We start from the raw sequence: 18,775 nt of genomic DNA on the forward strand, positions 1-18,775 counted from the left end.
CATACTTCTTCCATAACTTTGACATTTTCTTTACTTTATTGCAACAATATCAAATGTTTTCTCTTTCCAGCCAAGGTGGCGATTACCTTTACCCAAAACCTGACAGACACCAGTGCCAATGAGAAGGACACCACGGTCACCTTCGAGTGTGAAACCAATGAGCCTTTTGTTAAAGTCAAGTGGCTGAAGAACAACATGGAGATCGTCTCCGGAGACAAGTACAGAATGCACTCGGACAGGAAGGTTCACTTCCTGTCTGTGCTGATGGTGGAAATGAGGGATGATGCCGAATACGCTTGTGTGATAATAGATGATGAGAACATCAGGACGAGTGCCAGACTCAATGTTGAAGGTAACCTCTTCCCATCTGTCGTCTTACCTGCTCTTATTTGGGTGGTTTGGTAGATAATAGCTCTTGATGTTGTTTTTGTCCAGGCGCTGCCCTGGAGCTCATCAAACACTTGGAGAACATTGAGGTACCAGAGACCTACGCTGGAGAGTTTGAGGTTGAGCTTTCTCGTGAGGACGCTGAAGGCAGCTGGTTCTTCAAAGACAAGGAGCTCTCTTCCGGCAGTAAATACATAATGTCCTCCCGCCGAGGGAGACACACCTTGTCTGTCAAGGATGTCAAAAGAGAGGACCAGGGAAAATACACCTTCGTATGTGGAGATCTGAAGACCAGCGCCTCACTGAAGATGAAATGTAAGAGAAGTTCAACCCAACCTTTGTCTTTTCCCTCGTGATTTGTAATGGTTGTATAATGTGAATGTAATGATGTGTCTCCACAACCAGTGCGCCCAGTAACCCTGATGCAGCCATTGACCGACCTCACAGTGTGTGAGGGTGACATCGCTCAGCTGGAGGTGAGGTTCTCCCAGGAGAATGTTGAGGGAACCTGGATGAAGAACGGCCAGGCCATTTCTGCTTCAGACCGCATCCACATTGTCATCGACAAACTGGTTCACAAGCTGCTGGTGGAGAACGTCAGCAGAGAAGATGCTGCCTCCTACTCTTTCTTGGTTCCTGCCCAAGACATCTCAACCTCAGGCAAACTCAGTGTCCAAAGTAAGAGTCAGAATTGGTGTAAGAAGTTATATCCAATCGTAATCATCTCTTTGAACGTCTCTAATCATAATTTTTCGTCTCTGATCACAGCCATTGACATTGTGGTGCCTCTGAAGGACATGTCCTCCATTGAGGGCACCAAAGCTGTTTTGGAGGCCAAGATCTCTGCTCAAGATATAAGCTCAGTCAAATGGTTCCACAACGACAAACTGCTGACTCCTAGCGACAGAATCCAGATGGTGTCCAAGGGAGCCAAGCAGCGTCTGGTCTTCAGCCGGACCTACGCCTCGGATCAGGGACACTACAAACTGGTGGTCGGCAAAGTCGACACCAGCTGCAAGCTAACTGTCGAACGTAAGAGTGATTCCATTTTCCTCTGGTCATAGTTGAATTTCCACCTTCCTGTACCAACCATGTTGCTGTTATTACAGAGGTTCAGATTGTGAAGCACATGGAGGACAAAGTCTGCTCTGAGTCCCAGAACGTCACCTTCAACGTGGAAGTATCTCACCCTGGCATCGACCCAGTCTGGATGTTCAGGAACCAGCAGCTCAAATCTGGACCCAAACACAAGATGGTCTCCAAGGGCAAAGCTCACTCTCTGACCGTCCTCGATGCCATGAAAGACGAGGAGGGCCAGTACTCGTTCCACGCTGGTGAAAAGACGTCCAGTGCCAAGCTCTCTGTCTCAGGTCCGTCTCAGCCAGAGGACGTCACCACCTTACTCACTCAACTACTGGTGACGCATCATCCGCCACCCTGCTGCCTCAGAATCAAAAAGTAATCCTCTTGTTCTGCCACCAGGTGGTGCCATCACACGACCACTTCAGGACGTGACAGTGGCCGAGTCTCAGACAGCTGAGCTCGAGTGTGAAGTCGCCAACGCCAACGCTGAGGGGAAGTGGCTGAAGGAGGGTCAGCCGGTGGACTTCAACGAGAATGTGGTGAGCGAGGTGAAAGGAGCCATCAGGCGCCTCATCATCGTCATCACCCGACCGCAGGACGTCGGGGAGTACACCTACCAGGTGTCCAACTCCAAAACCACCGCCAACCTCAGGGTGGAGGGTAAGCAGCCGCTTCTTGCTGCACTTGTTCAGTCTTCATGTTTTTATTCATTTCTTCGTGTTTCAATAATAATAAAACAGTGAGTAAAATCCGTAAAGGAGGTAAAGGACCAAGTGGAGAAATTGAACTGTTAGCATGAAGCTAACAGGGATTCTAAAAGGCAAAAGACCAGTCACATTTTTGTAACAAATTTTTAGTTTATGACTTTTATTTTGATTAGTGGATAATAATATTAAACTTAACTCACCTACTTTCAATCCTGGTCCCTTCAGGATAAACCCTTTTTAATTTGAATGAACCATTGAGGAAAATGCACCAGGACAAACCTCACTGCACAACTTCAATTGTATCATCTCTGTATTCTTTATAGTTTTTATAGTTTTTATCTGGTTGTATTCCGTCTGTTAGCGGTGAAGATCAAGAAAACTCTCAGAAACCAGACGGTGACAGAAACCCAGGAGGCGGTGTTCACGCTGGAGCTCACGCACCCGGACGTGAAGGGATCCCAGTGGATCAAGAACGGCGTGGAGCTGCAGAACAGCGAGAAGCACGTGATCAGGTCGGAGGGCGTGGTCCACAGCCTGAAGGTCACGAGCTGTAGCGCACAGGACGAGTGCGTCTACTCCTTCAAACTGGGGAAACTGTCGGCCAGCGCCAGGCTCGGCGTGGAGAGTGAGTATCACTGAGGTTCTGCTACGAATTAGTTATGATATTATATTTACAATATTGTTAAAGAAGAAAGAAAATATGAACTATTAATGGACAGATGTAAGAAATATTGATATGAGTTATTGTATTTGCAGGTAAAGTGATTTTTAAATTAACTAATTTTGATACTTAAATGTTTCTTATGTCATTTTCCCATGAAGGGTAAATTATGTTTAAATAAAACATGACAATCACCTTGATTCTTTTAACACCCTGCTGCCATAATATGAATACTTTTAAAATACCCTTCAAACCCTTATAGCTCTGTCCTGTGTACATTTTACATATTGACAGATAACATTGCACATTATTATATTGACACTATCAAATATCATTAGCTTCAAATGTTTATCATTTTCTCATTTTAACTTTTAATGCCTTTTGTCTGTTTCTGCAGCGATCAAGATTGTGAAGAAGATGAAGGACGTGACATCATTGTTGGACGGCACCGCCTCCTTCGAGATGAGCCTGTCACATGACAACATCCCCGTCAGGTGGATGTTTAAAGGGGTGGAGCTCAAGTCGAGCAACAAGTGCAAAGTTCTGTCGGAGAGGAAAGCTCACAAACTGATTGTGCAGAACGTGAACCCCAGCGACGCAGGAGAGTACAGCGCGGTGGTCGGTCACCTGACCTGCAGCGCCGCGCTCACTGTGGAAGGTACGTGACCCGAACATCAAATATTACTTCTACATGATGAAACCTGCCATCACATTCAAACATGCACAGACTTTGAGGTTCTGTGCATTTACAATTTCAGTTTAGATTTTTAATTTGTTGATTTTTGTGGTTTGAAAAGTTTATTTGACAAATAATGATCGAGAGAGTAAGATTATAAAGTTTTGAAAGGTTTTCTAATTTGTGCAAAATACATTCATGGGGAAGTTGCTGCTCAACTGTAACCAAAACAATATCTGGATTTGTTGCTGCAGCTCTGAAAGTCACCAAACCCATGAAGAGCGTGGAGGTGCCCGAGACTCAGGTGGCCACGTTCGAGTGTGAGGTTTCTCACTTCAACGTCCCGTCCACGTGGCTGAAGGACGGCGTGGAGATCGAGATGAGCGAGAAGTTCAGGATCGTGGTCCAAGGGAAACTTCACCAGCTGAAGATCACGAACACCAGCAGGGACGACTCGGCCGAGTACACGTTCGTCTGTGGCAACGACCGAGTCTCCGCCACGCTCACCGTCAGCCGTGAGGACAAATCCAATCTAATCAACTCACGACACCATAACCTGGAAACTTCTCATGAAAAATACTTATATTCATAATTTGATAAAGCACAGAAACATTTGAACAGTGATGGATTGTAATGTTTTGCAAAGGGATAATGTGAAATTTACTCTTTTCTACTTTGAAAACAATTTAAAATTAAATAAAATTGAATCTTAAGTAAAAGAAGAACATTTTGTGTCTGAACCGACATGTTTGTTCTTCTCCAGCCGTCATGATCACGTCCATGTTGAAGGACCTGAACGCTAAGGAGAGAGACACCATCACCTTCGAGGTCACCGTCAACTACGAGGGCATCACCTACAAGTGGCTGAAGAACGGCGTGGAGGTCAAGTCGTCGGACAGATGTCAGGTCCGCAGCCGGCAGCTCACGCACTCGCTCTCCATCAAAAACGTTCACTTCGGAGACGGAGGAGAATATCAGTTTGTGGCCGGCTCGGCCGCCTCCGCCGCAAACCTGTTTGTGGAAGGTAACGTCAGCTTGTTTCATGATCTGAAGAATCGGGAAATATCAAAAAGGGAATAAGACAAAACAGAAGTTTATCTTGAACTGATTGAGTACGATGTTTGAAATCCAGTGTTTTATATCAACGTTCTGAGGTAAATGTAATTTCTCGCTGTTTTCAGCTCGAGTGATTGAATTCACCAAGAAAATCAAGGACATAAAGATCACAGAGAAGAAAAAGGCGATCTTTGAATGTGAGGTCACGGAGCCGAACATCCAGGTGATCTGGATGAAGGACGGTCAGGAGCTGGACGTGTCTGAGGAACGGTTCGTACTGCTGCTCGCTGGGTGCTCACATCCACCAGGGCTCGTGATGAGTGGTAAATATGAGATGTGATGTCGTGTTCTCAGGTTCGTTGTGACAGCAGAGAAGTACGTCCACCGCCTGATGGTCCAGACGGTGCGTATGTCCGACGCCGGAGCGTATTCCGTGGTGGCTGGATCGAGTGTCTCTAAAGCTCAGCTCATCGTCGAGGGTCGCGACATCCGGATCTCTGAACCTGCTGAGCGGGAAATCACAGTGAGACAGCTACTTTGAATATCAGCAAAGGTTCACGGGTACATTTTGGATGAGTCATGTGATTTATGAGATATGTAAATCTGGAACATTCCTTCCTCTTTCCAAGGTTCTGGAGAAACAACGAGCGACCTTCGAGTTCGAGGTGAACGAGGACGATGTGGAGGGGCGCTGGCTGAGGAACGGCGTGGAGATCCAAGTCTCTGTGGAGGAGCGGTTCAGCTACGTGGCCATCAGACGGCTGCACCGCCTCACCATCTCCGAGACCTACAGGAGCGACGCCGGCGAGTACGTCTTCATCGCCGGAAAGAACAGGAGCACCATGCACCTCCGGGTCAACAGTAAGTGAGGCACGAAGGTGAGCCACGGAGGGAAGGATCATATTTAAAGCACATCACCAACTCTTTGTTTCCTGCTTGGTTCAGTCCCGGAGCCGCCGCAGATCCTTCGCCACATGGAGCCTCAGTCGGTCGAGGCCGGGAAACCTGCTCGCTTCTCCGTGAAGGTGAGCGGCCTTCCTCTGCCTCAGGTCTTCTGGTACAAGAACTCCCAGGCCCTGTCCCCGGGCTTCAAGTGTAAGTTCCTTCATGACGGCGACGAGCACACGCTGCTGCTGATCGAGGTCTTCCCCGAGGACTCCGCCGTCTACAACTGCGAAGCGAAGAACGACTACGGCGCCGCCACGAGCACCGCGGCGCTCAGCGTGGAAGGTAGGACGCTACACATGTGGGACAAAGAGGAGGGAAGTGTTTCACACAGGACACGTGAAGACGCAGGTTTGTGTGCATCTCAGTTTCAGAAGTGGTTTCTCCGGACTCGGCTGCTCCTGTTGCTCCACCTGTCGTCATCTCGCCCATCGCCAACACGTCCGCCCGTGAGGGAGAACCGGCTCGCTTCCAGTGCCGAGTCCGTGGAGATGGTGAGAAAACTCATCCCCCCGGTCACCTCCCTTATCCCCCCCGACACAGCGCTCACCACAACCTTTGTCCTCTGTCCAGATGTGAAGATCAGCTGGTTGCACAAGGGGAAGGACATCAAGCAGTCGGACTTCTTCAGGATGTCTCAGTTTGACGACAGCTGTCAGCTGGAGATCTCCCGGGTGTACCCAGAGGACGAGGGCGGGTACAGCTGCGTGGCCACCAACAGCGCCGGATCCGTCTCCTGCGCCGCCACCCTCACACTGGACGGTAAGTTTGTTCCCGCCATAAACTTTTAAACAAGTGGAGCCGAGGTCGACACTCATGTTCTCAGTAGATGTGTGACATCACAGCGTCTTTCTGAATCCTCATCGTCCAGATGAGCAGCAGGTCCGAGTGTCTGGAGCTCATGAAAGTAGAAGAGGACTCAACACTGTGTATACACAAACTGCACTCAACACTGTCTATACACTAACTGCACTCAACACTGTGTATATACACAAAATGCACTCAACACTGTGTATATACACAAACTGCACTCAACACTGTGTGTATACACAAACTGCACTCAACACTGTGTATACACAAACTGCACTCAACACTGTGTATACACTAACTGCACTCAACACTGTGTATACACAAACTGCACTCAACACTGTGTATACACAAACTGCACTCAACACTGTGTATACACAAACTGCACTCAACACTGTGTATACACAAACTGCACTCAACACTGTGTATATACACAAACTGCACTCAACACTGTGTATACACAAACTGCACTCAACACTTTGTATACACTAACTGCACTCAACACTGTGTATACACAAACTGCACTCAACACTGTGTATACACAAACTGCACTCAACACTGTGTATACACTAACTGCACTCAACACTGTGTATACACAAACTGCACTCAACACTGTGTATATACAAACTGCACTCAACACTGTGTATATACACTAACTGCACTCAACACTGTGTATACACAAACTGCACTCAACACTGTGTATATACAAACTGCACTCAACACTGTGTATATACACTAACTGCACTCAACACTGTGTATACACAAACTGCACTCAACACTGTGTATACACAAACTGCACTCAACACTGTGTATACACAAACTGCACTCAACACTGTGTATACACAAACTGCACTCAACACTGTGTATATACAAACTGCACTCAACACTCTGTATAAACACTAACTGCACTCAACACTGTGTATACACTAACTGCACTCAACACTGTGTATACACAAACTGCACTCAACACTGTGTATACACTAACTGCACTCAACACTGTGTATATACACAAACTGCACTCAACACTGTGTATATACACAAACTGCACTCAACACTGTGTATACACAAACTGCACTCAACACTGTGTATATACACAAACTGCACTCAACACTGTGTATACACAAACTGCACTCAACACTGTGTATATACACAAACTGCACTCAACACTGTGTATATACACAAACTGCACTCAACACTGTGTATACACTAACTGCACTCAACACTGTGTATATACACAAACTGCACTCAACACTGTGTATATACAAACTGCACTCAACACTGTGTATATACACAAACTGCACTCAACACTGTGTATACACAAACTGCACTCAACACTGTGTATATACACAAACTGCACTCAACACTGTGTATACACAAACAGCACTCAACACTGTGTATACACAAACTGCACTCAACACTGTGTATACACAAACTGCACTCAACACTGTGTATACACAAACTGCACTCAACACTGTGTATACACAAACTGCACTCAACACTGTGTATATACACAAACTGCACTCAACACTGTGTATATACACAAACTGCACTCAACACTGTGTATACACAAACTGCACTCAACACTGTGTATACACAAACAGCACTCAACACTGTACAAACACACAAACAGCAGTGAATCTCACATTTAGTGTGATTGAGTTTCATGTTTAAATCCTAATGTAATAATAATAATCTGAAATGATGTAGATGATCAGACCTCGGCCCCTGAAGCTCCACTCGTTGTCTCTTTGTGGTTCTGTTGTGTATCTTTGTGGTTCTGTTGTGTATCTTTGTGGTCAAATGGCCGACGCTGACTGGGATGAATGTTGAATCTAATCAACACATGGAACATGAAGCAAACCAGAGGACAAACTTCTTTCTTTCAGGACAAAAACAAAAGGTGGACAGTGTAGCTGAGACACATGTGTCCACTCGCCTCACCAGTCTAAAGAAACCCCCCATTGGTCAAAGGCCAGTTTTCATCCAACCAATCACAAGTGTCACGGTGCCGCACGGCGAGGTGGCCCGCTTCCACGCGTGTGTGTCCGGCACGCCCAAGCCAGAGATCAGCTGGTTCCACAACCGCCAGCCGGTGTGGCCCACTAAGAATCTGGTGTTTCACTTTGACGAGGTGACCAACACGGCCACGCTCATCATCGTCGACGCCTTCTCTGAGCACGCCGGGCAGTACACCTGCCGGGCGGCCAACGGCTCCGGAGAGACGGCGTGCTCGGCCACGCTCACCATTACTGCAGAGGAAGAAGGTAACCTGCGGCTCCTCGGCTGTGGCCAGATTCCCTCTGACATCACCTGTCTCTCCTCCTGTGAGATTAACTCATGTCCTGAGGGGACGTCCCAAACTAGTCCAGGACGACATCCGTCTCATTTTAGAGTTTGTTAAAGAACTTTATAAACTCTGTTCAACCAGGAGAGACTCGCTGAATTCAAAACATACTTTTAGGAGTTTGAATAATTCTAACTTTTTTCAAAGTGACCCTGTTAATACAACAGGTCGGGACAACCCTCAGACTAACTGCACTGTTCCACTGAGATACCCCCCCACCTCCTCCTCTTCATCACTGCACAGGAACAAACTCCTCCTCACCCTCATCTCTTCTCCTTCTCAGGAAAACTCACATGTGTAATAACCTCCTCCCTCCAGGAAACCCTCCTCTGATCCCTTTCTTCTTGTGGGTGAACTCTGCAAAGCGCTTGTTGGACTAAAGAATGAATGTCAACAAAATTCCCCCGTTAGAGACGATTAAAACACGTTAAGGTGTCGTGTTCATTCCTCATCATGTTCCATACTAACAACACAATCCACACATTATTGTTGGACTTTAGTTCAGTTGACTTTGTCTTATTTTTATGTTGAAGAATAAAGTTTGAGACTTTATGAGCAACGAGAGGTTGAAGGTAAAGAGAATTGAGCAGAGATCAGTGAGCTAAGTGTCTTTTCTCTCTCCTTCACAGTGACTCTGGTGAGAGAGCAGATCGAAGCCAAGATTGATCAAGAAGTCAAAGGTAAGAACATGAAGTGAAGTTCATGACCATCACACATGACAGCAGGTCACCGTCACACGTGAGGAGCGGGAAAGGAACCGATGGAGCAGATTTCTGTTTCACGCTGTTTCCGACCTCTGACTCCGAGAAGACGAGTTGAACTGGAGACGCAGCTGATGTATTGATGCATGTGTCGAGGGGACTTGGGTTTCAGTTGCACCCACAGTCTTCTAGAGCTTATCGATACGACGTGATGTTAAACTGTCCCTTTACATGATCTTTCATTTTCCACAGCTGCATGTGGTCTTCATGTGTCCTGACAGAAAACTCCTGGTGTTTGTGTTTTTCTACCTCCTCTACTTCTCATGGTTTCCTACAGACGAGCACAGAACTTGCTTGTTCTGGGTTTTGACACCTGCGTTTTTTGCATCCAAGAGTTTCAATCATTTTGGCATGACGGATCTCTGGTCTTTTCCCCTGAAAAGGTGCAGGATATATATCTTTTAAAGCTCCCGGATTTGAAATGCCCTTTAAAAGATATGGAGGTTTACTGCATCTGGAACTGATACCTTCCTCCTGCAAAATATTTCTTAGCCTGGCTTGCAGATAGTGGGATCTGATTCCTGTGGTTTGCATTCTAAATAACAACCAATATTAGTTCGAATAAACGCCTTCTCACTCAGTTTTAACTTAATTTGTTTAAGTTTTGGAATATTAGTGCACAATTAATTTCCTCTTAAGTTTAAGGATTAGAAAGGGCGTTTATTCTCCTGTCTGCAAGTCAGGTAAGGAATTTTCTATTAAAAAAAACATAGCAATCCTGAAAAAGTTAAGCAAGCGACTGCTAGCTGCACATACTGGAGATATGCATTTTTTAATCATAATAAAATAATTTATGTTTTGAAGAAATTTCCACAGACGAAGGATCAAAACTTCCTGCAGATTTCTAGTAAAAAGAATCAAGTCTTGCGTTTATTCGAACAAATATGGTGAGTGGAATTATTTCTTATGGCATTGTGACCCCCAGCATGCATTTAATATTTCCATTAATGATTCATTCAAATTCCTCTCTTTTTGAACTCCTTGAGGCTGATTTGTTCTGACAGTTGCTTTTCTTTTTGCAGAACTGTTTTATCACGACAGTAAAGGAGACGTCACCAGCACTCGACCGCTGAGAGGAGCCTTCTCCGACACAGAAGACTTCCTGGATCACGGCCTGGTCTCAGCCAACCGCTGCTCCAGCAGAACCTCCTCCATTAGCTCGTGGACGGACAACATCAAACCGTCTTTCACAAAGAAACTCAAGTTCCAGTCAGTTGTGGAGGGGGAACTGGTCGAGTTAAAGTGTAAATTAATTGCTTGTCCTCCACCAACTATTCTGTGGTTTCATAACAATAGATCTGTTCCCAAAGAGCGTAGACTTAGGATCTGCACTGACAGCAGAATGCACATGCACAGTACCAGCCTGGTTATTGATGCTGTGAGAGAGAAGGACTCGGGCAGTTATAAGGTCATGGCGATTAACTCAGAGGGTTCTGCAGAGTCCACAGCATCACTGTTGGTGTCACTCAGGGCGGAGCAGTCTGCAAACTACCTGGGTTTTGTTAAACGCTCGGTCAAAGCACATGAAAGTGTGGACACTATGGCAGAGCAGAGGAAGGAGAGGAAGTTTAGGGTCGACCTCCGGTGTGTAGGGTCTCCGTTCGACAAAATGTCTAAAGTTCATCAGGGAAGATCTCGGTCTAAGAGTTCTCTGGTGCGCACGGTGTTCTTTGGCTCTGGTTCTCATTCAAAAGAGAAAGAGTCAGAGAAAGGGTCTAAATGTTTGGAAACTGCCTCTGAGCGAGCTCCGTCTCCTCCGCCCATGTTCGACAGGTCTGAGCGCTTCAATGACAGATTCAGTGACATCTACTGTGACCGGCGCACCGATGCCCGGTTCAGTGACAAATTCAGTGACCGGTGCAGCGACCGCTACAGCGACAGGTTCAGTGACACTGAGAGCCTTCACAATGAGGTGAGAACTAAACTGACCACGCTCCAAAAAGCTGTAAAACAGAAGAAGAGACTTTCCATCTCAACCATGTCCTCCTCGGAGTTTGAGTTAGAGTCGGTTACCAGCGAGCCAAGTTATACCAATTATGTCGAGAGGCTCAGGGTCAAACCTGCGTCTCTGCCTGATCAACATTTGAATCGACCGTTGGATGTTGGCGAGAGCCACAGGGAGTTTCCAGGTAAGATTTCCAGAAGGGATCCCTTGCAGCCTCGTGCGAGGCATTCGTTTGAGCCTCAGTCCAGAACCCGGGCTATTCAGATCTTGAGAGGTGAGCTGGTGGAAACACAGAGTGCAGAGGAGAGATCGGGTGAAAGATATTCACGGACATTGGAAGATGAAAAAGTCGAGAGTTTGAGTGAATCTCAGGCAGATGTTAGATTGAAGAAGATGTTAAGTGAGCATCACAGTGTTTTTGCTACAACAAAAGAGGATGAACTACGTCACCTTGAAGCCCGAGACTCTGAGACATATCCAGAGACGACAACCTGCACTGAAACCAGGGAGTCTGTCCGAGCTGTGCCCGGTAAAGGGGAGATAAACCCGACAGAGTCAAACCGGCCAAAGTTTGTCACATCTGCCAGAGAGAAGTTCCTTAGAGAAGCAGTGACATCACAAGACAACGCGACAGCAGAAACCATTGAGCCATATGAAGGTGAGTCATTGAGGGCTCAGTATGAGAAGAGCCTGGAAGCCGATCGGATGGAGTGTGAAGCGAAACTCTTGACCCTGCGGATCAGGAAATGGCAGCAAGGGAGTAGGCCATCGGAGGAGGAGGAGGAGCAGACATTCCCCAGTGAAACGGATCTGCCCATGCTGGCAGAAACACAGGACATGGAGCCTGAGGAACACATTTTCACTCTGCAGGAGGCAAAAGAGAAAAGAGAATCTGTAGACACAGTAACGGTGCCTTCAATTGCAACTACATCAACCCTCAAATCACCTGAAGTGAAAACCAGAGGAGAAGAAATGGAAACCTCTGCCTCCCAGCTTGAAAAGTCATTCAAAATGGAAGCAAGGTTAGAAAGCATGGAAGGTGCAACACCAGCCACGATCACACAAAGATCCCCAAGAGTTAAAGCCAAAGCATCAGAAGTGGAAGCAGAGTTGTACTTTGGAATAAAAACCAGTGCAGAGGACAAACTGAGAGAGTTTCCCAGACCAAGAGAAGTCCGATCTGTCAAAGCAAGGTTACCTGGTGAAGCTGTAGCACCTCACAGCTCAGCAACAGATGAGCTTTATGCACAGGAACATGCAGGTGAGTCCTCGAGGGCTCAGTGTGAGAAGAGGCTCGAAGCCGTCCGGGTCAGGAAACGGCAGCAGGGCATGCAGATGTCCAAAGACGAGCAATTCCACCCTGAAACGGATCTGCCCAAGCCAGCAGAACCCCAGGGCATGGAGCCTGAGGGGCCCATCGAGGAAAGAGGAACTGTAGGAAATGTTACCTTATCAAAGCCCCCTAAAGTAAAAGGTAGCGTGGAACTGGGTGAAACATCTGACCCTGAGCCGAAAGCTAGAATAAAAACCAGACAGACAGAGCTGGAAACTGACGCACAAAAATCTCCCAGAGTCAAAGCTAAAGCAGCAGAAGTGGAAACTGAATCTCTGCCCAGAACTAAAGCCAGAGCTCCAAAGATGTTCTTTGAGAAGACAAGAGAAGAGTGTGAGCTTCAGCTGTCAAGGGAGAACATCTCTGAACTGAAGAATGAGAGTGAGAAGTTAGTCAGCGAAGAGGAAGCCTTGAATCAGCGGATAATGAAATGGCAGCAGAATGTTCTGATGGAACAAGACCAAGCGGTGAAGCTGGAGTCTGATTGGTCGGAGGGTTACTCACCGCGGCAGGAAAAAAACACCTCTGAGGTTGAAAGAAACGTTGCAGAGTCTTCTGCTTTAGAATCTGCTCAACAACTTGAAGGGGCCACCCACAGCCAAACGCCCCCAGGGAGAACAGCTAAAGATAAATTCCTCTTGGGTGAGTCTGTTGCTTCTGCTGTCCAAGATCAGCCGGGGGAAAGTCTTCAGTGGCCAGCCGCCGGTGACCTGCCCACAGAGGGGCGTGAGACCAGGCTGAAGAGGGACAGCGAGTACTTTGTGAGCGAGGAGGAAGCACTGGCTCAGCGGATTCTGAAATGGCAACAGGATGCCGTCGAACAAGAGGAAGTAGCTGAGCTGGAGTCTGAGTGGACGGTGGATAGTCAATGCAAATTGTCTGGCTCCATTTTGCCGTGCGAGTCAGTCGTTCCATCTGAAACTCGCCTCACAGACCTTCCTTCTCCACATGCAGCACTTGCTGGTGAAGTCTTACATCATGCAACTGGATTAGAACCCTCTCCTCCTCAGGAGTTTTCTTATATAACAAAGTATTCTCCGACACGACCTGGGTTACCTCACCACGCAGATGAAAGTTCTGATGATTTAAAAGACACGATGGTTCCCGAAACTTCACCAGTTCAGAGGCACTCTCCAACCCGACTTTCAAATGTGCCTTTTGAGGGATACACATGTGCCTCTGCTCAGGGGGAAACCCCTCGTAAACCTTCCAGGAGACGTTCCCCATGCCTTGCCCCCCAAGAGGATCCGGACAGAGAGGCAGAGAGAAGGAGGAGCAGGGAGGAGAATGTAACGACTGCTGATAAATCCAGTAGTCTACGCTTCCAGTCGGAGATGAGTGAAGCTAGAGGGATGAGAGAGGAATCAGAAACTACAAGAGAGAGACAACAGAAGGGTGTAGTAGGTGTGAGGAGAGAAGAAAGTGGAGATTCGACAAGATCAAAGCTGGGCAATGAAATGAGTGCAGAGAGTCTTAAATATGATTCTATAAAAAAGGATGAGCAGAGAGTCCAAGAGGAGTCTGATTTAGAAGAGACAGTTCCCAAATGTCAAGGGTCTAAAAGTTTAACACAAGAGGATACAAGTGGCGGATGCTCCAAACCAGTGTTCCTGAAAGAAATATCTTCACTTAAAGTAATGATTGGTGAGATGTCAGAGTTTTCTTGTCAGTTCCAAGGTGACCCTCAGCCCACGGTCACCTGGCTCAAAGATGGCCACCCATTAGCCCACAACCCTGACTATGACATCATAAGCAAATCCAGCAAATCAAATCTAACGGTCTACTATCCAACAACAGACCACGAGGGCATGTATGACTGTGTCATCTCCAATAAACATGGCAAATCTATCTGTAGCGCCACCCTGGAGGTCTCAGACAAGAAGGTGACGAGGACGTTGGGTTTCACGCAGAAGGTGGTCGTTACAGAAGAGCTTGAGAAGAGTGAGAAGCAGAGAGAGGAGAGCATGATGGAGGAGGAACTTCAGTCCTTCATTGATTCAGGAAAGGAAACTCTACAGGTTCCTCAGGCAGTGGTCCACAGGCGCCGCTGCTCGGATGAATCCTTCAGCTCCTCAGCTGTAGAAATCAGAATTACAGCTGCCACTCCTGTCCCTGACATGACTGAAGAAAGGAGTGAGGGAGAATCTCAGACTGTCACAGAGGAAATCTCCGATGTGCCCAGCGATGATGGAGCTGCTCAGACCGTCAAACACAAGTTCACATTCTCTTTTGACGTAGTTGGTGAAGCTCCTCGTGTCCTCAGTGAACTGGAGAATCTCACCTGCTCTGAAGGCCACGCTGCTGTGTTGGAGTGTGTGATAGTCGGTGAGCCTGCCGCTGAAACGGCCTGGTTCTGTGATGATGTTCGCCTCAAACTCACAAGCGGAAAATACAGAACTGAGGTAGATGATAAGGTGTACCGGCTGTACATTAACAGTTTTACGTACACTGATGCTGGAGTGTACAAGTGTGTTGCCAGAAATAAACTGGGAGAGGTTACAAGCATTGCCCATGTTTCATTCCAAGTGGCAGAGCAAATCTCAAAGGGTGGAGAAGCTCTCAAGGATGATGGTTTTACAGAGGATGTTATGAAACCTGCTGTATTCCATAAAGCTGCCTTGAATAATGCTGAAGCTCCATTAGAGATAACAGCCAAAGCCCCAAGATCCAGACCTGGTGTCTCTCGAGAGCCTCGGATGATATCCGGCTGTGGTCTGCAGGCTTCTGCCGCTGTGATAAACATTTCTCAGATTAAACAAGCTTTTGAGTCAGACTCTCCAGTTGCATTAATGACTCCTGAGGAGCAGAGCAGAGAAACGCAGTTCCCTGAGGAGTTTTTACCTGCAGTCGCAATCTCCCATGACAAGCAGGAAACATTCTTTGCACCTAAAGCTGACTCCATACCTGCAGAAGGTAGTAATAGGTTTACTGCTGATATAGCAGAAGATCATTGTTCTCTCAAAGCTGTGCCTGATCGACAAGAAGCTGCCTCTTCCAAGATCCTCCAGCCCACCTCCTCCCTGGAGGAAGACAGGGAGGTGTGTGTGATATCAGGGGAAACTGAAGAGGAAGGGTTTATAGCAGCAAGGCATTATGCTGTTAAACAGTTTGTAGAGGAGGTGCAGCCGTCTCCAGAGCTGATCAGGCCAACACCACAGAAACCTGTTTGTGTTCCCGTTCAGAGGGAGACGGTAACAGAGGAAACCATTCGTACGTTTGACAGAACTAGCAGCTTCATTCCTTTCCAGTCTGAAAAAGCTCCTGCCGTTAAACCCAAAAGAATTTCAGAATCTCTTAAACTGGAGAGACAAAGTGCAGCAACAAGGTCTCCCTCCAGTCACAGTGAAGCTGCAGCTGGGAGCGGGGATGGTGTTGTGGTGGAATTGACCGAAAAGCAACAACAAGAAGTTGAAAGAATCAATGAGGGATATGTTCTAATGCCTGAGGTGGAGCATGCGAGTGAGGACGTTGAACCTGTCAGTGAGAAGTTCATTTCCATCCCAGAACCCTCCATTGACAGTGGTGTGTTCCTCAGTATGACGGACTCTCAGGCCGGTGCAACAGAAGTGGTAGAAGAAATGCTGGCTGAAGACGTATTTGAACCTCATGTGAAGGCAGAACCGGAACCTCTTCTTTTCCAGTCCGGAGAAGACCGCAGAGTCGAAGCATTCATTCTGCCTGTGGTTGATGCTGGACAGGAGAGAGGTCGTTCAGACAGCCCCCTCGCAGCTGATGCTGGGGGAGCAGCTGTAGCTGTTGGCTCCATGGAGGAGGAGGAGGTCACGTTTGGTGCCGTGTATAACTACTACAATCCTCCATCAGACTGGGGAAGGCCACTTTCCCCTGAGTCTGAGATGTCTATAGAGGTTGGCAGCAATGCTAGTGAAGAGCTGGTCGAGGTCGCTGAGAGGTTCTACACTCCAGGCTCCTCCACTGAGGTCTCGCAGCCAATTTTAGAATCCTTCCACACTCCCCAGTCTCCCATGTCCTTCCAGTCAGCCAGTTCTGATACACTAGGTGGGTTTATGACCCCCCAGGAGTTCCCCCTCTCCCCCGCCAAACAGAAAAGACCCTCAACAGGAGGCTCCAGCGAGAGGTTCTTCTCACCACTTCAGTTCCTGACATCTCCCACTGAAGATGGCATTCAAACAACAACTAGTGGAATAAATGTGAATGAGAACCAGTTCCTCAGCAGAGGACGAGGGTCTTTAGGTCTCGTGACTCTCCAGGAAAAAGTACAGGGAATCCCTCCCGCCTTCCTGAAACCTCTCATTAAGAAAAGAGTGTTTGAAAATGAGTCCCTAGTGTTTGGTGCTGAGGTGTTCGGCCTCCCTTCCCCTGAGGTGAAGTGGTTCTGCAACAAATCCCAACTGGAGGCAGGTGAAAGGGTTAAAATGGAGAGAGATGGTGATAGCATCTCGCTGACAATTCATCGTGTCACTAAAGCCGACCAGGGGGAGTATATCTGCGAGGCTGTAAACTATGTCGGGGAAGCCAGGAGTGTTGCTTTAGTAGTGGTCGTGTCACAGGAAGTGAGGTTTATGCCGGCGCCCCCTGCTGTCACTCATCAACACGTGATGGAGTTCGACGTGGAGGAAGATGACTCCTCTCGTTCTCCGTCTCCTCAGGAGATTCTGCTGGAAGTTGAATTGGATGAAAGTCAGGTGAAAGAATTTGAGAGACAGATTAAGATCATCACCATTCCTGAGTATTCAGCGGACAACAAGAGTATGATCATATCGCTCGATGTGTTACCGAGTATTTATGAGGAAGGAGTTGTGGACTTTGTCACGCAGGAGCACGATGATCTGAAAATTGCCTTCGAGGTCACAGAGATGCCTCCGAGGTTCATCAATCCCATCTGTGACATGGAGACACCAGAAGGAACCACGGTCATGTTCGAGTGTTCGCTGATGGGAATCCCCTCCCCCATCGTGTCCTGGTTCAAAGCCGACCAGAAGATCCCTCACAACAACAAAAAGTACTTTCACTCATGCGACGGAGACAACCACTTCCTGAAGATCTGTAAAGTGTCGTCCCAGGACAGCGGCGTGTACGCCTGCAGAGCGATCAACGTGGTTGGTGAGACCCTGTGCCGCGCCTCACTCGTGGTGATCAGTGCCAAGGTTTTCTCTGGAAAGACCCGGGGCCGGGAGCTGACGGCCGTGTCGCTCGGGAGCGCGATCGTCCAGCCGCAGAAGTTCGACCTGATGGTCGGCAACACGTCGTTTGATGGCGAACAGGTGTCAGAGATCGAGCTTGAGTTTGAGTTTGAGCAAGAGGCCGACGAGTCCCAGCGGTCGGTCAGGCTCGTGGCCAACACCGACCACGAGACCAGCGAACAGGGAGAGAAGTATGTCAGCATCAATTTTGATGTGTTTGCTGAGCCAGCAAAAGATGATAAGATAGAGTTTAAAGGGAAGTCGTCCGATATGTGCAGCTTCCAGTTCCAGGTGACTGAGACGGCCCCTGCATGCATCATCCCCCTGAGCAACGTCACCGCAGCGCTAGGGACCCCCGTGATCCTCCAGTGTCTGGTCAGTGGGAAACCGAGCCCCACGGCCCAGTGGCACAAGGACGGAGACAGAATCACAGACAGCAGGTGTTTAGTCCAGGAGAAAACCGCAGGACATTTCAACCTGCTCATCACCAACGTGACCCCGAGTGATGCTGGCGAGTATAAGTGCGTCGTCCAGAACTCGGCCGGCTGCGCTGAGACCACAGCGCTGCTCAAGGTCTTCTAGAGGTCGAAGGTTAGGGGCTGGTCAGTCTAAGAAAAATTAGTTGATTTGTTGTGAAACTTTATTACAGGTTGTTTTTTTTCACATTGAACCAAAATTAAGAAAATAAAATCCACAACAAATGACTTAGAAAATAATTTCCCTTATTTTCTGATTGCAACAGGTTTGATGCATTTTTACCATTGATACATCATTTTTAATCCTTTGGGTCAAATTCAATTTACATTTTTATTTATTCATTGGAAGTCTTGTAAAACATCAGTTTTGTTTTAATATTTGGTAGAAAATCTGTTTCAATGTTTGTTTTGTTTTCTGGTAACATTTTAAAA

The 18,775-nt window shown here is 47.4% G+C and overlaps 1 protein-coding gene across 1 annotated transcript in view; it reads left to right on the forward strand.

The window, feature by feature from the left end:
• Window positions 1–18,775, forward strand: part of LOC133021930 (titin-like) — a 179,775-nt gene that overhangs the window by 13,198 nt on the left and 147,802 nt on the right. The window contains exons 20-36 of the mRNA XM_061088939.1: window positions 71–352; window positions 436–702; window positions 793–1,065; window positions 1,156–1,419; window positions 1,497–1,757; window positions 1,870–2,130; window positions 2,539–2,802; window positions 3,236–3,496; window positions 3,769–4,029; window positions 4,278–4,538; window positions 4,696–4,840; window positions 4,925–5,093; window positions 5,200–5,431; window positions 5,516–5,800; window positions 5,884–6,009; window positions 6,089–6,277; window positions 9,296–9,346. Coding sequence (XP_060944922.1) covers window positions 71–352; window positions 436–702; window positions 793–1,065; window positions 1,156–1,419; window positions 1,497–1,757; window positions 1,870–2,130; window positions 2,539–2,802; window positions 3,236–3,496; window positions 3,769–4,029; window positions 4,278–4,538; window positions 4,696–4,840; window positions 4,925–5,093; window positions 5,200–5,431; window positions 5,516–5,800; window positions 5,884–6,009; window positions 6,089–6,277; window positions 9,296–9,346 — 3,852 coding nt within the window. The remainder of the gene's footprint in view (window positions 1–70; window positions 353–435; window positions 703–792; window positions 1,066–1,155; window positions 1,420–1,496; window positions 1,758–1,869; window positions 2,131–2,538; window positions 2,803–3,235; window positions 3,497–3,768; window positions 4,030–4,277; window positions 4,539–4,695; window positions 4,841–4,924; window positions 5,094–5,199; window positions 5,432–5,515; window positions 5,801–5,883; window positions 6,010–6,088; window positions 6,278–9,295; window positions 9,347–18,775) is intronic.

Source organism: Limanda limanda, chromosome 16 (genome assembly GCF_963576545.1).
Source record: "Limanda limanda chromosome 16, fLimLim1.1, whole genome shotgun sequence".
In the NCBI taxonomy this organism is placed as follows: domain Eukaryota; kingdom Metazoa; phylum Chordata; class Actinopteri; order Pleuronectiformes; family Pleuronectidae; genus Limanda; species Limanda limanda.